The sequence below is a fragment of the Lampris incognitus genome, chromosome 3 (assembly GCF_029633865.1).
Source record: "Lampris incognitus isolate fLamInc1 chromosome 3, fLamInc1.hap2, whole genome shotgun sequence".
NCBI classification, from domain to species: Eukaryota; Metazoa; Chordata; class Actinopteri; order Lampriformes; family Lampridae; genus Lampris; species Lampris incognitus.
The window spans coordinates 42,868,798-42,883,842 of NC_079213.1; the positions used below are offsets into that span (position 1 = coordinate 42,868,798).

The 15,045-nt window shown below is 47.9% G+C and overlaps 1 protein-coding gene across 2 annotated transcripts in view; it reads right to left on the reverse strand.

Moving 5' to 3' along the window:
• Positions 1–3,809, reverse strand: part of lmo3 (LIM domain only 3) — a 237,778-nt gene extending 233,969 nt beyond the window's left edge. The window contains exons 1-2 of one of the 2 annotated variants that reach the window (XM_056277087.1): positions 3,791–3,809; positions 1,040–1,253 (exon numbers count right to left, since the gene is read on the reverse strand). In XM_056277087.1, coding sequence (XP_056133062.1) covers positions 1,040–1,245 — 206 coding nt within the window. In that variant the 5' untranslated portion in view covers positions 1,246–1,253; positions 3,791–3,809. Of the gene's footprint in view, positions 1–1,039; positions 1,254–3,688; positions 3,714–3,790 lie in introns of those variants that run through there. The other variant, XM_056277086.1, reaches the window with a different exon arrangement.
• Positions 3,810–15,045: the final 11,236 nt, after the last annotated feature.

The window sequence follows — 15,045 nt, forward strand, 5'->3', positions numbered from 1 at the left end:
CAGTCCTGCTACACTACATTAGAACCAGACAGTACATCTCATCTGTGTGTTGGTGTAGTCCCTCAGTACTGCCACACTACACTAGAACCAGAGGGTACACCTCATCTGTGTGTTGGTGTAGTCCCTCAGTCCTGCTACACTACACTAGAACCAGACAGTACATCTCATCTGTGTGTTGGTGTAGTCCCTCAGTCCTGCTACACTACAGCGATGCCATTGGTGATTCAGACCTGTTTGAACGGCATCAAAAGCAGTCAGTGTTTGGCTGTACAGCAGTACAGCAGTACAGTACTGTACAGTAGTGCAGCAGTACAGCAGTGCAGTAGTGCAGCAGTACAGCAGTGCAGTAGTACAGTAGTGCAGTACTGTACAGTAGTACAGCAGTATATTAGTACAGTAGTACAACAGTACAGTAGCACAGCAGTACAGTAGTACAGTAGTACAGTACTGTACAATAGTACAGTAATATAACAGTACAGTAGCACAGTGCTGTACAGTAGTACAGTAGTTTTTTGTCAATGTGAAACACTTTTGGTGTCTAGAAAGCACTATATAAAAGTAACGATTACTACTATTATTATTATTATTATTATCATTATTATTCTTATTATCATTATTAATTATTTTTATTATTATAGTACTGTACAGTAGTACAGCAGTACAGTAGTTTACAGTAGTACAGGGGACAGAAGACGTGGCGGTCTTGACAAAACAAACACAGATTGTGCCACAGTCGTTTGGTGTCCGCTTAAGTCAGGGCAAGATGTGTGAGGAGCAGGTCTGACTCTGGACTCCCGGGCAATTCCAACATTGCTGTGAAGTTGGTCTGGTGGCGTCATGATAAACATACTACAACACATAGGAGCGCTGAATATGATAATCTATGCAAAGAGCATAAAGTTGAAATATATAATGACGACTGTGTGGGCTGGTGTGATGGCGCACAGCCTCCGAGGTGTAGTAGGCGTGGTGGCACAGAGGCCTGCACATGGTGTTGAAGGGAACGACGTAGGCCAGGCAGGACTTGCGCATGTCTTACCGTAGGTAATCGCGTCGACACAGGATGAGGTTGGCCTTGGTGTACAGCGTGGAGCCCACCTCGCCCAAGCGGCAGTCGCAGCACGCACACTTGAGGCAGTCCTCGTGCCAGTACTTATCGAGGGCCTTCAGCAGGTAGCGGTCCTTGATCTTCCGGCTGCAGCCGGCACAGCCCTTTGGCTTGGTGTCCGGCTGGACGGAGAGCATTTGTATACCTGGGAGGGGGAGAGGTAAAAAGAGCAAGGGAAGAAAGTTGTGTTACACGTGTGTAAACCAGGAAGTACTTCCACGGAGAGACAGATTAACCTCAGAATCATCCTCCACACTCACGCTGCATCCAAACACACAAACTGACACAAGCTGTGCACAACTAGAGATGAAAGTGGTTCACACAATATCCTGCAGTCACTCTCGAAGGCAAACACACGGATTGCTCCCACATGTTGTCCGAAACATAGAGAAAGACAGAAGAATGTTCTTGCAGGGCACTCTTCCGTTGACTCTCGTCCCCCTCTCAGGTGGGAGGGGCTTCAGGGCAGGAGCTCGGCACCGCGCGAGCATTGTGTGGTGCTGAGCAGGGTGTGAAGCGCCTTTGTGTAGCAGCTTTGAGGGGACAATGTGGCCTCGCAGAGCCTGTAATTAGTATTCTGCTTCCATTCCCCGAGGAGAGGGACACCCCCAATTCCCTTTGTCCCCCTTTTCAACACCCTCAGTACACACACACACACACACACACACACACACACACACAGTTTGTCTTTGAAAAAGTGTTCACGTTTGCAGATGTTGTGAGACTGTTGTGTTTGCTAAATGATAAATAAGTCGCTGTCAGCCAGTTGGCGCTGTGGAGCCATAAGCTGCTCTGTCCATCGCAGGGTGCAGCTGAGGGTCCGTACTCAATTTGAAAGAGAGGAGAAAAACTATCGAAATGCAAAGGATACCCCCCATTGTAACAGGGAATCCATGCCTTATGAATTACGAGTTGTTGTTGTTTTCTTCTGGGCATTTTCTTCTGATTTGTCTAAGTGCACCAGTTTCCCATCAGCCCCGGGGCCTCTGACCTGCCAGCGGCTCTGCAAGTGAAGCAGGTGGACATGAAGGTCTCTGACACGACACATGAAAAACATCGAGCTTCAACAAGACCTGCGACTCTCTGTCTGCATGCTGATGTGCTGCCCCGCTTCCTTCCTGGGCAGCCTGACAGTCCTTCCCTGCAACCACCACCCGCCTGGCTCCTGTAACCATCTGTGCGACGGAAAGATGGAGAAGGCACAAATGAATCAAGCCGGACCACCGCTGTGCTTGGGGTGATAAGCGGGCCCATCTTTCGGCTGCTGAGCTCTTAACTGGCTGGGTATGACTGCACGAGACAGAGGGCTTGATGCCTTTGCTTTTGCCAGTGAAACCACTTTCAGTACCACTCACCATCCCAGCCCAACCTGCTCAGCCCAACCTGCTCAACACAAACTGCTCAGCCCAACCTGCTCAACACAAACTGCTCAGCCCAACCTGCTCAACACAACCTACTCAACCCAACCTGCTCAACACAAACTGCTCAGCCCAACCTGCTCAACACATCCTGTTCAGCCCAACCTGCTCAACAGAACCTGCTCAGTCCGACCTGCTTAACACAACCTGCTCAGCCCGACCTGCTCAACACAACCTGCTCAACGCCTGCTTAACACAACCTGCTCAACACAACCTGCTCAACACAACCTCCTCAACACCTGCTTAACACAACCTGCTCAGCACAACCTGCTCAATGCAACCTGCTAACACAACCTGCTCAGCAGTCTGCTTAGCACAAACTGCTCAATATAACCTGCTCAACACAACCTGCTTAACACAACCGAGTCTCCACTGCTCATTACTAATCTGCAGAGGTGAGTTGTTTGGTCCGACATCAGGTTGGACCAGAGGGGATGGACGTGGAGGGAAATTTGCCATTCAAGCCGTCCGTTTGCCCAGAGTTGAACAGATTTTTTTTTTCATAAAGAAAGAAAAAAAATCAACTGCTTCGGGCCTCAGTGCTGTCTATTTTCTTGGCTCGCTCGTTCGTTCGTACCCTTTCTTTCGTACCCTTTCTTTCTTCCTCGGACTCCAATCGTTTAATTGTAGGCGACCTCTGTAGCAGAGAGCTCGTTCTCCATCAGGATCTGTCGTCCCCAAAACAGGAGTAGCTAGAACAGCCTCATCCAAGCGTAAAGTCGCCTATTTGATTCCCTCTGTCTACCATCTGGGCTGCACCGCTAGAAGATGCTGACATTTTCGTCCCATCAGTTTAATAACTGTTGCCATGGCAGCATAGTGCTTGGTAAAGGCCAATAATAGATTTGCAATGGAGTGCTAAATTTTCCGTGTAGCTTTTACAGCGACAGAGAACAGGGACCCGACGGAGAAACGTTCATTCCGAAGACAACAACGAACTGTTAATCCGACCATATAGTATCTGCAAAGGAAGGGTTATTCAGCACATAATGAACTGGAGGGAAAGGGAAAGGGCAGTTAATAATTAGCGACATGATCGGTCAAGTTGGGTCGGCGTTACGCGGCGTAGCTGTGGGCACACGTCGTGCTGTAAGTTCACGGTGCGTAACTGAGTCCGCCTGATCAAACAATATATCGATATGTAGTCCTGCGCCCCCCTTACCAAAACTTTTCTCCCTTTTCTGCATCTGGTGAGCCGCTCCAGCAGCCGTGGACACCGTGGACACAGCAGCGGCAGCTGCGAGACCGAATCCTCGGCGTGTGCTGCTCAGGTCAGCGGCTGCTGCCGACACGCTCCCGGAGGGCGGCTGGCTTTTGTTAGAAGTAACGATCCTCCTCGGCACACCGCGAAAGAGCGGAAAGCTGAAGAAACACCGAGCAAGAAGACGGGGCGAGGGCGAAGGCGTCGATTCGCATCTGCTCGGCGTCAGACGATCCGAAATGCGCGATTGTCTCTAAAACGGGTCCGGCCGCGAGACAGCTCGGAGCGGCGGCGGCGGCTCGGCGAGCGGCGGGGAACAAATGACAGCGGATGACAAAGGCTGGTGCGTACTTACCCCTTCCTACTCCTTCCCGGCGCCGGATTCATGCGGTCCTGCCGTGCTGCTCGCCTCCTCGCTCGCTCGCTCGCTCGCCCTCCCTGTTTGCAGCGGATGCGCAGCGAGCGCAGGGTTTTTAAAAACGAGACCTTTGCACAAAGGAGCCAGGCGCCAGCAGATACTTTCAAATACATGACAGGAGGGGGGGGGTGTTGGGGGGGTGTTCCCCTCCTCACCCGGGTTCTGCTACTTCATAATGAGCCGCTGGCGCCCCTAATCACCCACATTAACACCATAGGTGTGCAATAAATAACACCCCCCCCCCTAGTGTTCCGTGCACATCATGGCAGCATGGGTCACAAGCCGGCGTAGCCTACATGAGAGCCGGGAGCACGGACCGACCGGACCGGCCCGTGCACTGCCCCGTGCAGGCCTGCTTGGCACAACATAAGTGCTGAGGCCGAATATGGCCGCATTTTTCAATGTCAATAACAAACAGCCAGATAGGCTCCTGCTGACCACCCCTCGCTCACTTCTGAAACTAGGAGAATGTCGGTCTCTGGCCTCGAACTAAGTCCCTCCGCGCAAATCCACCGAGGTCACATGACGACTGGGCTGAAGTCCTGCATGGAAGATGTAAATGACAGGTGCATGGTGGAGGACCATGAGCAGAGCGCACAGGTCTACAGGTCAGGTGGTCTCTGGCCACCACCTGGATATGTGAGGTAGTGACTCAAGCTAACTTGGGCTAGCCAAGACTGACGGACTAAGAATAGTGAAGCCAGGAGCCGCCATGTCCAGATCCATCAAAACCGGGTGGCGATAGGGTCGTCACTTGTTGCGCTACCAGCTGCACTCCCATGACACCTGCTCCTTCCAATGCCCCTACCGCGAAAACCCAGGTAAGTGTGGCCACGCATGCCATGCAGGGAGAGCAGCAGCCTAGCTCACCCCGGATCACTCTGCACCAAGGGACCCTTTTGCAGTTAGCCCTAACAGAACTTAGGCCCAGAGCCAATAAGCGACCTTTGTGGTCATACAAGCCCCCGTGTCCAACATAGGGTCCCCTAGACGGGGGAGGGGGGTGTCACACAAAAAAAGCAACATAAAACAATAAAATAAAAACAAATACAGCTCTCTATATTAAGCATCATAATAAGCATAGTGCGTATTAATCTAATTGTTTATTATGGCAAATCAGCTGCCCTGGGGACTGAGGGTCAAGGGTCAGGCGACCCTGAGCCAGAGTGTGTGTGTGTGTGTGTGTGTGTGTGTGTGTGTGTGTGTGTGTGTGTCATGACTCATCACAGAGTCAGTCAGAGAATCTACGATATCTGGCTGAAAAAGAAAATATCTGTCCCCCACAAATGATGTGAGGGCCCCGCCTCAACCAAAGGATGTGAGGGCTCCGCCTCCCCCAAATGATGTGAGGGCCCCGTCTCCCACAAATGATGTGAGGGCCCCGCCTCCCCCAAAGGATGTGAGGGCCTCTCCTCCCCCAAATGATGTGAGGGCCCCGCCTCCCCCTCGGATCAATGTCCACATGTTTACAACTTTAATGAGCCGACGAAGCAGAACTACTCTGGTTACGAACAGAAGGAAGAAAAAACACGACGGAGCTTCGGGAACAGCAATCAGGTGACCGTGTGACGTTAGCTGCCAGCACATAACAAGAGAGGCTGACTGACGTGCCGCGAGCAGAACGTCTCTCGCTCTGTCGGCCTCTCCTGTCAAGTGCACGGCTGTTCGGTGCTCCGCGTTCCGTGCCCCGTGTACTGTGTTCTGTGTCCTGTGTTCTGTGTTCCGTGCCCTGTGTTAGGTGTTCTGTGTTCCGTGTTCTGTGTCCCGTGTCTTGTGTTCTGTGTTCCGTGTCCTGTGTCTTGTGTTCCGTGTTCCGTGTTCTGTGTTCCGTGTCCCGTGTACTGTGTCCTGTGTTCCGTGTTCCGTGTCCTGTGTCTTGTGTTCCGTGCCCTGTGTTTGGTGTTCCGTCTTCTGTGTTCCGTGTCCTGTGTTCCTTGTCCTGTGTCTTGTGTTCTGTGTTCCGTGTCCTGTGTCCCGTGCCCTGTGTTCTGTGTTCCGTGTCCTGCGTTCCGTGTCTTGTATCCTGTGTTCTGTGTTCTGTTTTCTCTGTTCCGTGTCCTGTGTTCTGTGTCCTGTGTCTTGTGTTCCGTGTTCCGTTCTCTGTGTTCCGTATCCTGTGTTCTGTGTTCTGTGTCCTGTGTCTTGTGTTCTGTGTTCTGTGTCTTGTATCCTGTGTTCTGTGTTCTGTGTCTTGTATCCTGTGTTCTGTGTTCTGTATCCTGTGTCTTGTGTTGCGTCTTCTGTGTTCCGTGTTCCGTGTCCTGTGTTCTGTGTCCTGTGTTCTGTGTTCTGTGTCCTGTGTCTCGTGTTCTGTGTTCCGTGTTCAGTGTCCTGTTCTGTGTCCTGTGTTCCGTGTTACGTGTCTTGAGTTCCGTGTTCCGTGCCCTATGTTCAGTGTTCCGTGTCCTGTGTTCCGTGCCCTGTGTTCTGTGTTCTGTGTTCTGTGTTCCGTGTCCTGTGTCTTGTATCCTGTGTTCCATGTTCTGTGTCCTGTGTTCCGTGTCCTGTGTCTTGTGTTCCGTGTTCGGTGCCCTGTGTTCGGTGTTCCGTCTTCTGTGTCCTGTGTCTTGTGTTCTGTGTTCCGTGCCGTGTTCCGTGATCCGTGTCCTGTGTCTTGTGTCCTGTGTTGTGTCCTGTGTCTTGTGTTCTGTGTTCCGTTGTCCGTGTTCCCTGTCCTGTGTTCCGTGTTCTGTGTCTTGTGTTCTGTCTTCTGTGTTCTGCGTTCCCTGTCATGTGTTCTGTGTTCTGTGCCCTGTGCCCTGTGTTCCGTGTCCTGTGTTCTGTGTTCCTAGTTCTGTGTTCTGTGTGCTGTGTCTTGTGTTCCCTGTCGTGTGTTCTGGGTCATGTGTTCCGTGTTCTGTGTCTTGTGTTCTGTCTTCTGTGTTCCGTGTTCCCTGTCGTGTGTTCTGTGTTCCGTGTCCTGTGTTCCGTGTTCCATGTCCTGTGTTATGTGTCCTGTGTCTTGTGTTCTGTGTTCCGTCTTCTTTGTTCAGTCTTGCGTGTTCCCTGTCGTGTGTTCTGTGTCTTGTGTTCCATGTTCTGTGTTTTGTGTCCTGTGTTCCATGTCCTGTGTTCTGTGTTCTGTGTCCTGTGTTCTGTGTCTTGTATCCTGTGTTCCGTGTTCTGTGTCCTGTGTTCCGTGTCTTGTGTTCTGTGTTCCGTTCCCTGTGTTCGGTGTTCCGTCTTCTGTGTCCTGTGTCTTGTGTTCTGTGTTCCGTGCCCTGTGTTCCGTGATCCGTGTTCCGTGCCCTGTGTTCCGTGATCCGTGTCCTGTGTCTTGTGTCCTGTGTTCTGTGTCCTGTGTCTTGTATTCTGTGTTCCGTCTTCAGTGTTCCGTTGTCCGTGTTCCTTGTCCTGTGTTCCGTGTTCTGTGTCCTGTGTTCCGTGTTCTGTGTCCTGTTTTCCGTGTCCTGTGTTCCGTGTTCTGTGTCTTGTGTTCTGTCTTCTGTGTTCTGTGTTCCCTGTCATGTGTACTGTGTTCCGTGTTCTGTGCCCTTTGTTCCGTGTCCTGTGTTCCTAGTTCTGTGTGCTGTGTCTTGTGTTCCCTGTCGTGTGTTCTGTGTCATGTGTTCCGTGTTCTGTGTCTTGTGTTCTGTCTTCTGTGTTCCGTGTTCCCTGTCGTGTGTTCTGTGTCATGTGTTCCGTGTTCTGTGTCTTGTGTTCTGTCTTCTGTGTTCCGTGTTCCCTGTCGTGTGTTCTGTGTTCCGTGTCCTGTGTTCCGTGTTCCATGTCCTGTGTTATGTGTCCTGTGTCTTGTGTTCTGTGTTCCGTCTTCTTTGTTCAGTCTTGTGTGTTCCCTGTCGTGTGTTCTGTGTCCTGTGTTCCATGTCCTGTGTTCTGTGTCCTGTGTTCTGTGTTCCATCTTCTGTGTTCCGTGTTCCCTGTCGTGTGTTCTGTGTTCTGTGTTCCGTGTTATGTGTCCTGTGTTTTGTGTTCCATGTTATGTGTTCTGTGTCCTGTGTCTTGTGTTCCATGTCCTGTGTTCTGTGTCCTGTGTTTTGTGTTCTGTTTTCTGTGTTCTGTGTCTTGTGTTCTGTTTTCTGTGTTCCATGTTCTGTGTCTCGTGTTCTGTGCCCTGAGTTCTGTGGTCCATGTTCCGTGTCCTGTGTTCTGTGTTCTGTGTCCTGTGTTTTGTGTTCTATTTTCCGTTTTCTGTGTCCTGTGTTCCGTGTTCCGTGTACTGTGTTCTGTGTCCTGTGTTCCGTGTTCCGTGTCCTGTGTTCTGTGCTCTGTGTTCTGTGTATGGTTTTCCGTGTTCTGTGTCTTGTGTTCTGTGTTCTGTGTTACGTGTCCTGTGTCTTGTGTTCTGTGTTCTGTTTTCTGTGTTCTGTGTTACTTGTCCTGTGTCTTGTGTTCTGTGTTCCGTGTCCTGTGTTCTGTGTCCTGTGTCTTGTGTCTTGTGTTCCGTGCCCTGTGTTCGGTGTTCCGTCTTCTGTGTTCCGTGTTCTGTGTCCTGTGTTCCGTGTTCTGTGTCTTGTGTTCTGTGTTCCGTGTCTTGTGTTCTGTGCTCCGTGTCCTGTGTTCTGTGTCCTGTGTCTTGTGTGCAGTGTTCCGTGTCCTGTGTTCCGTGTTCTGTGTCCTGTGTCTTGTGTTCCGTGTTCCGTGCCCTGTGTTCAGTGTTCCGTCTTCTGTGTTCCGTGTTCTGTGTCCTGTGTTCTGTGTCCTGTGTCCTGTGTCTTGTGTTCTGTGCCCTGTGTTCGGGGTTCCGTCTTCTGTGTTCCGTATCCTGTGTTCTGTGTCTTGTGTTCTGTGTTCCGTGTCCTGTGTCCTGTGTTCCGTGTTCTGTGGCCTGTGTCTTGTGTTCTGTCTTCTGTGTTCTGTGTTCCCTGTCGTGTGTTCTGTGTTCTGTGCCCTGTGTTCCGTGTCTTGTGTTCTGTGTTCCTAGTTCCGTGTTCTGTGTTCTGTGTCTTGTGTTCCCTGTCGTGTGTTCTGTGTCATGTGTTCCCTGTTCTGTGTCTTGTGTTCTGTCTTCTGTGTTCCGTGTTCCCTGTCGTGTGTTCTGTGTTCCGTGTCCTGTGTTCCGTGTTCCATGTCCTGTGTTATGTGTCCTGTGTCTTGTGTTCTGTGTTCCGTCTTCTTTGTTCAGTCTTCCGTGTTCCCTGTCGTGTGTTCTGTGACCCGTGTTCTGTTTCCTGTGTTCCATGTTCTGTGTCTTGTGTCCTGTGTTCCATGTCCTGTGTTCTGTGTTCCATCTTCTGTGTTCCGTGTTCCCTGTCGTGTGTTCTGTGTTCCGTGTTATGTGTCCTGTGTTCTGTGTTTTGTGTTCCATGTTCTGTGTTCTGTGTTCTGTGTCTTGTGTTCCATGTCCTGTGTTCTGTGTCCTGTGTTTTGTGTTCTGTTTTCTGTGTTCTGTGTCTTGTGTTCTGTTTTCTGTGTTCTGTGTTCTGTGTCTCGTGTTCTCTGTCCTGTGTTCTCTGCTCCATGTTCCGTGTCCTGTGTTCTGTGTTCTGTGTCCTGTGTTTTGTGTTCTATTTTCTGTTTTCTGTGTCCTGTGTTCCGTGTTCTGTGTTCTGTGTTTTGTGTTCTGTTTTCTGTGTCCTGTGTTCCGTGTCTTGTGTTCTGTGTTCTGTGTCCTGTGTTCTGGGTTCCGTGTCCTGTGTCTTGTTTTCTGTGTCTTGTGTTCTGTGTTCTGTGTTACGTGTCCTGTGTCTTGTGTTCTGTATTCTGTGTTCCGTGTTCCCTGTCGTGTGTTCTGTGTTCCGTGTCCTGTGTTCCGTGTTCCATGTCCTGTGTTATGTGTCCTGTGTCTTCTGTTCTGTGTTCCGTCTTCTTTGTCCAGTCTTCCGTGTTCCCTGTCGTGTGTTCTGTGACCCGTGTTCTGTGTCCTGTGTTCCATGTTCTGTGTTTTGTGTCCTGTGTTCCATGTCCTGTGTTCTGTGTCCTGTGTTCTGTGTTCCATTTTCTGTGTTCCGTGTTCCCTGTCGTGTGTTCTGTGTTCCGTGTTATGTGTCCAGTGTTCTGTGTTTTGTGTTCCATGGTCTGTGTTCTGTGTCCTGTGTCTTGTGTTCCATGTCCTGTGTTCTGTGTTCTGTGTTCTGTTTTCTGTGTTCTGTGTCTTGTGTTCTGTTTTCTGTGTTCCGTGTTCTGTGTCTCGTGTTCTGTGTCCTGTGTTCTCTGGTCCATGTTCCGTGTCCTGTTTTCTGTGTCCTGTGTTCCGTGTACTGTGTTCTGTGTCCTGTGTTCTTGGGTTCCGTGTCCTGTGTATGGTGTTCCGTGCCCTGTGTTCGGTGTTCCATGTTCTGTGTTCCGTGTTCTGTGTCTTGTGTTCTGTGTTACGTGTCCTGTGTCTTGTGTTCTGTGTTCCGTGTCCTGTGTTCTGTGTCTTGTGTTCCGTGTTCCGTGTCCTGTGTTCGGTGTTCCGTGTCCTGTGTTCTGTGTCTTGTGTTCTGTGTTCCGTGTCTTGTGTTCTGTGCTCCGTGCCCTGTGTTCGGTGTTCCGTCTTCTGTGTTCCGTGTCCTGTGTTCTGTGCTCCGTGTCCTGTGTTTTGTGTTCTGTGTCTTGTGTTCTGTGTTCCGTGTGCTGTGTTCTGTGTTCCGTGTTCTGTGTCCTGTGTTCCGTGCCCTGTGTTCCGTCTTCTGTGTTCCGTGTTCTGTGTCCTGTGTCCTGTGTTCTGTGTTCCGTGCCCTGTGTTCCGTCTTCTATGTTCTGTGTCCTGTGTTCTGTGCTCCGTGTTCTGTGTCCTGTGTCTTGTGTTCTGTGTTCCGTGTCCTGTGTTCGGTGTTCTGTCTTCTGTGTTCCGTGTTCTGTGTCTTGTGTTCTGTGTTCTGTGTTACGTGTTCTGTGTTCCGTGTCATGTGTTCTGTGTCTTGTGTTCCGTGTTCCGTGCCCTGTGTTCTGTGTCTTGTGTTCTGTGTTCCGTGTCTTGTGTTCTGTGTTCCGTGCCCTGTGTTCGGTGTTCCGTCTTCCGTGTTCCATGTCCTTTGTAAAGTGCTCCGTGTCCTGTGTCTTGTGTTCCGTGTTCTGTGTCCTGTGTTCCGTGTTTTGTGTCCTGTGTCTTGTGTTCCGTGTTCCGTGCCCTGTGTTTGGTGTTCCGTCTTCTGTGTTCCATGTTCTGTGTCCTGTGTTCCGTGCTCCGTATTCTGTGTTCCATGCCCTGTGTTCGGTGTTACGTGTCCTGTGTTCCGTGTCCTGTGTTCTGTGTCCTGTGTTCTGTGTTTCGTCTTTGGTGTTCTGTTGTCTGTGTTCCCTGTCCTGTGTCCTGTGATCTGTGTTCTGTCTTCTGTGTTCCGTGTTCCCTGTCGTGTGTTCTGTGTTCTGTGTCCTGTGTTCCGTGTTCCACGTCCTGTGTTCTGTGTTCCGTCTTCTGTGTTCCGTGTTCCCTGTCGTGTGTTCTGTGTCCTGTGTATCGTGTCCTGTGTCTTGTTTTCTGTGTCTTGTGTTCCGTGTCCTGTGTTCCCTGTCGTGTGTTCTGTGTCATGTGTTCTGTGTTCCATGTCCTGTGTTCTGTGTCCTGTGTTCTGTCTTTTGTGTTCCGAGTTCCCTGTCGTGTGTTTGTGTTCCGTGTTCTGTGTCCTGTGTTCCATGTTCTGTGTCCTGTGTTCCGTGCTCCGTATTCTGTTTTCCATGCCCTGTGTTCGGTGTTCTGTCTTCTGTGTTCCGTGTCCTGTGTTCCGTGTCCTGTGTTCTGTGTCCTGTGTTCTGTGTTTCGTCTTTGGTGTTCTGTTGTCTGTGTTCCCTGTCCTGTGTCCTGTGTTCTGTCTTCTGTGTTCCGTGTTCCCTGTCGTGTGTTCTGTGTCCTGTGTTCCGTGTCCTGTGTCTTGTGTTCTGTGTCTTGTGTTCCGTGTCCTGTGTTCCCTGTCGTGTGTTCTGTGTCATGTGTTCTGTGTTCCATGTCCTGTGTTCTGTGTTCTGTGTTCTGTCTTTTGTGTTCCGAGTTCCCTGTCGTGTGTTCTGTGTTCCGTGTTCTGTGTCCTGTGTTCCATGTTCTGTGTCTTGTGTTCTGTGTTCCATGTCCTGTGTTCTGTGTCTTGTGTTCTGTGTTCCATCTTCTCTGTTCCGTGTTCCCTGTCCTGTGTTCTGTGTTCTGTGTCCTGTGTTCTGTGTTATGTGTCTTGTGTTCTGGGTCCTGTGTTCCATGTTCTGTGTCCTGTGTCTTGTGTTCCCTGTCCTGTGTTCTGTGTCCTGTGTCTTGTGTTCTGTTTTCCGTGGTCTGTGTTCTGTGTCCTGTGTCTTGTGTTCTGTTTTCCGTGTTCTGTGTCCTGTGTTCTGTGTTCCGTGTTCTGTCCTGTGTCTCGTATTCTGTTTTCCGTGTTCTGTGTTCTGTGGTCCGTGTCCTGTGTTCTGTGTCCAGTTTTTTGTGTTCTGTTTTCTGTTTTCCATGTTCTGTGTCCTGTGGTCCGTGTTCTGTGTCCTGTGTCTTGTGTTCCGTGTTCCGAGTCCTTTGTTCCGTGTCCTGTGTCTTGTGTTCTGTTTTCCGTGTTCTGAGTTCTGTGTCCTGTAATCCGTGTTCTGTGTTCTGTGTTCCCTGTCCTGTGTTTTGTCCTGTGTTCCCTGCCCTGTGTCCTGTGTTCCATGTTCTGTGTCCTGTGTTCTGTGTTCTGTGTCCTGTGTTCCGTGTTCTGTGACTCTGGCCCAGCTGGCCCTGACACAAGTGAGAGTGCAGTACAGCTGTTCTGAGAAAGGGTAACGGGTTTTCTAAACTGCTTTCTCGCGTGAACACGCGTTCATATGCGCGTACACAATACGAAACTTCCAGCAGCGCCCTCTGTCGGGAGCAGTCCACACAACATGAGGGCGTGACGGCACGCGTGATAGACACAGATGATTTGAAAATAAAACAGTGATGAGGTAGTGCGTCAGTCCGGCTTCAGTTACCAGCCTGGACTGACGCAGGATGCAGAGCAGTGGTGAGATGTTGAATTGGACCTGTTGGTCAGCTGGAGTACCGGCAGTATGGACGCTTATCTGTCAGTAGGGAACAACCATCAGTGTTCAGCCAGGCCACAGTGCACCATGCTGCTGCTGCAGAGGGAACAAAGCACACAGCTGGACAGATGTTATTCTACAGCTGCAGCCATGCCCTATACAGGCTTATGTTTACACTTTATAGCCAAAGATAATTGTGTGATATTGTGAGGACTGGACTAATTACCAGGTAATTGTATAATATTGTGAGGACTGGACTAATTACCAGGCAGCACAGCCAAAGCTAAGTTTTATATTTTATTATTTTCTACATTTTATATTTTCTACAATTTCTTATGTATGTTAATATCTTAATATTCTATAAGAGAGATTCATTTCAGTAACTTTGTGTTTTTACACCTCGTTCTGTTCTGCATAGGTCTCCTGGTTTTTACGCACAGATGGAGCAGACTGCTTTACAGGCAGGAGGGTTGCAGTAGGAGTACTGTGGTCTTGGCTGCGACTGTGTGGCAGTGGTCAGGTGGTTCACATGAACCACAGGTCAGGTAGGAGGGCCCTGCTGAGGACTCCAGGGAGGTCTGGACCGGCTCGGCTCAGGTCCATTTATTATTTCCAGTTTGAAATAGTGCCACTCGTGCACTAGGCTACCTGCGACACATCCTCCCCTGGTTCACAACAAGCAACATCTGGCAACAGCAGCTAGTTATCAATCATGTAAACGTCACATTGGTTAAGTTCACACTAACCTGACTCAGTCTGGATGGGGGACTGATCCTTTACCAAAGTTCCTTTAAAGAGGATGGTACACGGGTCAAATGTAGTCAGTGCTGTAGGCTTGAGTCTCCAGAGCTTAAGTCACATGAATCAGTCGTCCACAAAGATGCCTTAATTCATCATTGTTGTTTACTATTTGAAACTATATGTTTACTATATATACATGTTGTTTACTATATGAAACTATGTTTACTATATATATATGTTGTTTACTATATGAAACTATATGTTTACTATATATACATGTTGTTTACGATATGAAACTATATGTTTACTACATATACATGTTGTTTACTATATGAAACTATATATTTACTATATATACATGTTGTTTACGATATGAAACTATATGTTTACTATATATACATTTTGTTTTTTTATGTGAAACTGTTTACTATATATACATGTTTACTATATGAAACTATGTTTACTATATATACATGTTTACTATATGAAACTATATGCATGTTTACTATATGAAACTATATCTTTACTATATATACATGTTGTTTACAATATAAAACTATATGTTTACTATATAGCCATGTTTACTATATGTTTACTATATATGCATGTTGTTTACTATATGAAACTATATGTTTACTATATATACATGTTGTTTACTATATGAAACTATGTTTACATATATATATATATATTGTTTACTATATAAAACTATATGTTTACTATATATACATGTTGTTTACTATATGAAACTATATGTTTACTATATATACATGTTGTTTACTATGTGAAACTGTTTACTATATATACATGTTTACTATATGAAACTATATGTTTACTATATATACATGTTTACGATATGAAACTATATTTTACTAAATATACATGTTTACTATATGAAACTATATATTTACTATATATACATGTTTACGATATGAAACTGTTTACTATATATGCATGTTGTTTACGATATGAAACTACATGTTTACTATATATACATGTTTACTATATGAAACTATAGGTTTACTATATATGCATGTTGTTAACTATATGAAACTATGTTTACTATATATACATGTTTACTATATGAAAGTATATGTTTACTATATACTCATTTTTTTACGATATGAAACTACATGTTTACTATATATACATGTTTACTATATGAAACTATATGCATGTTGTTTACTATATGAAACTATATGTTTACTATATATACATGTTGTTTACAATATGAAACTACATGTTTACTATATATACATGTTTACTATATGAAACTATATATGCATGTTTACAA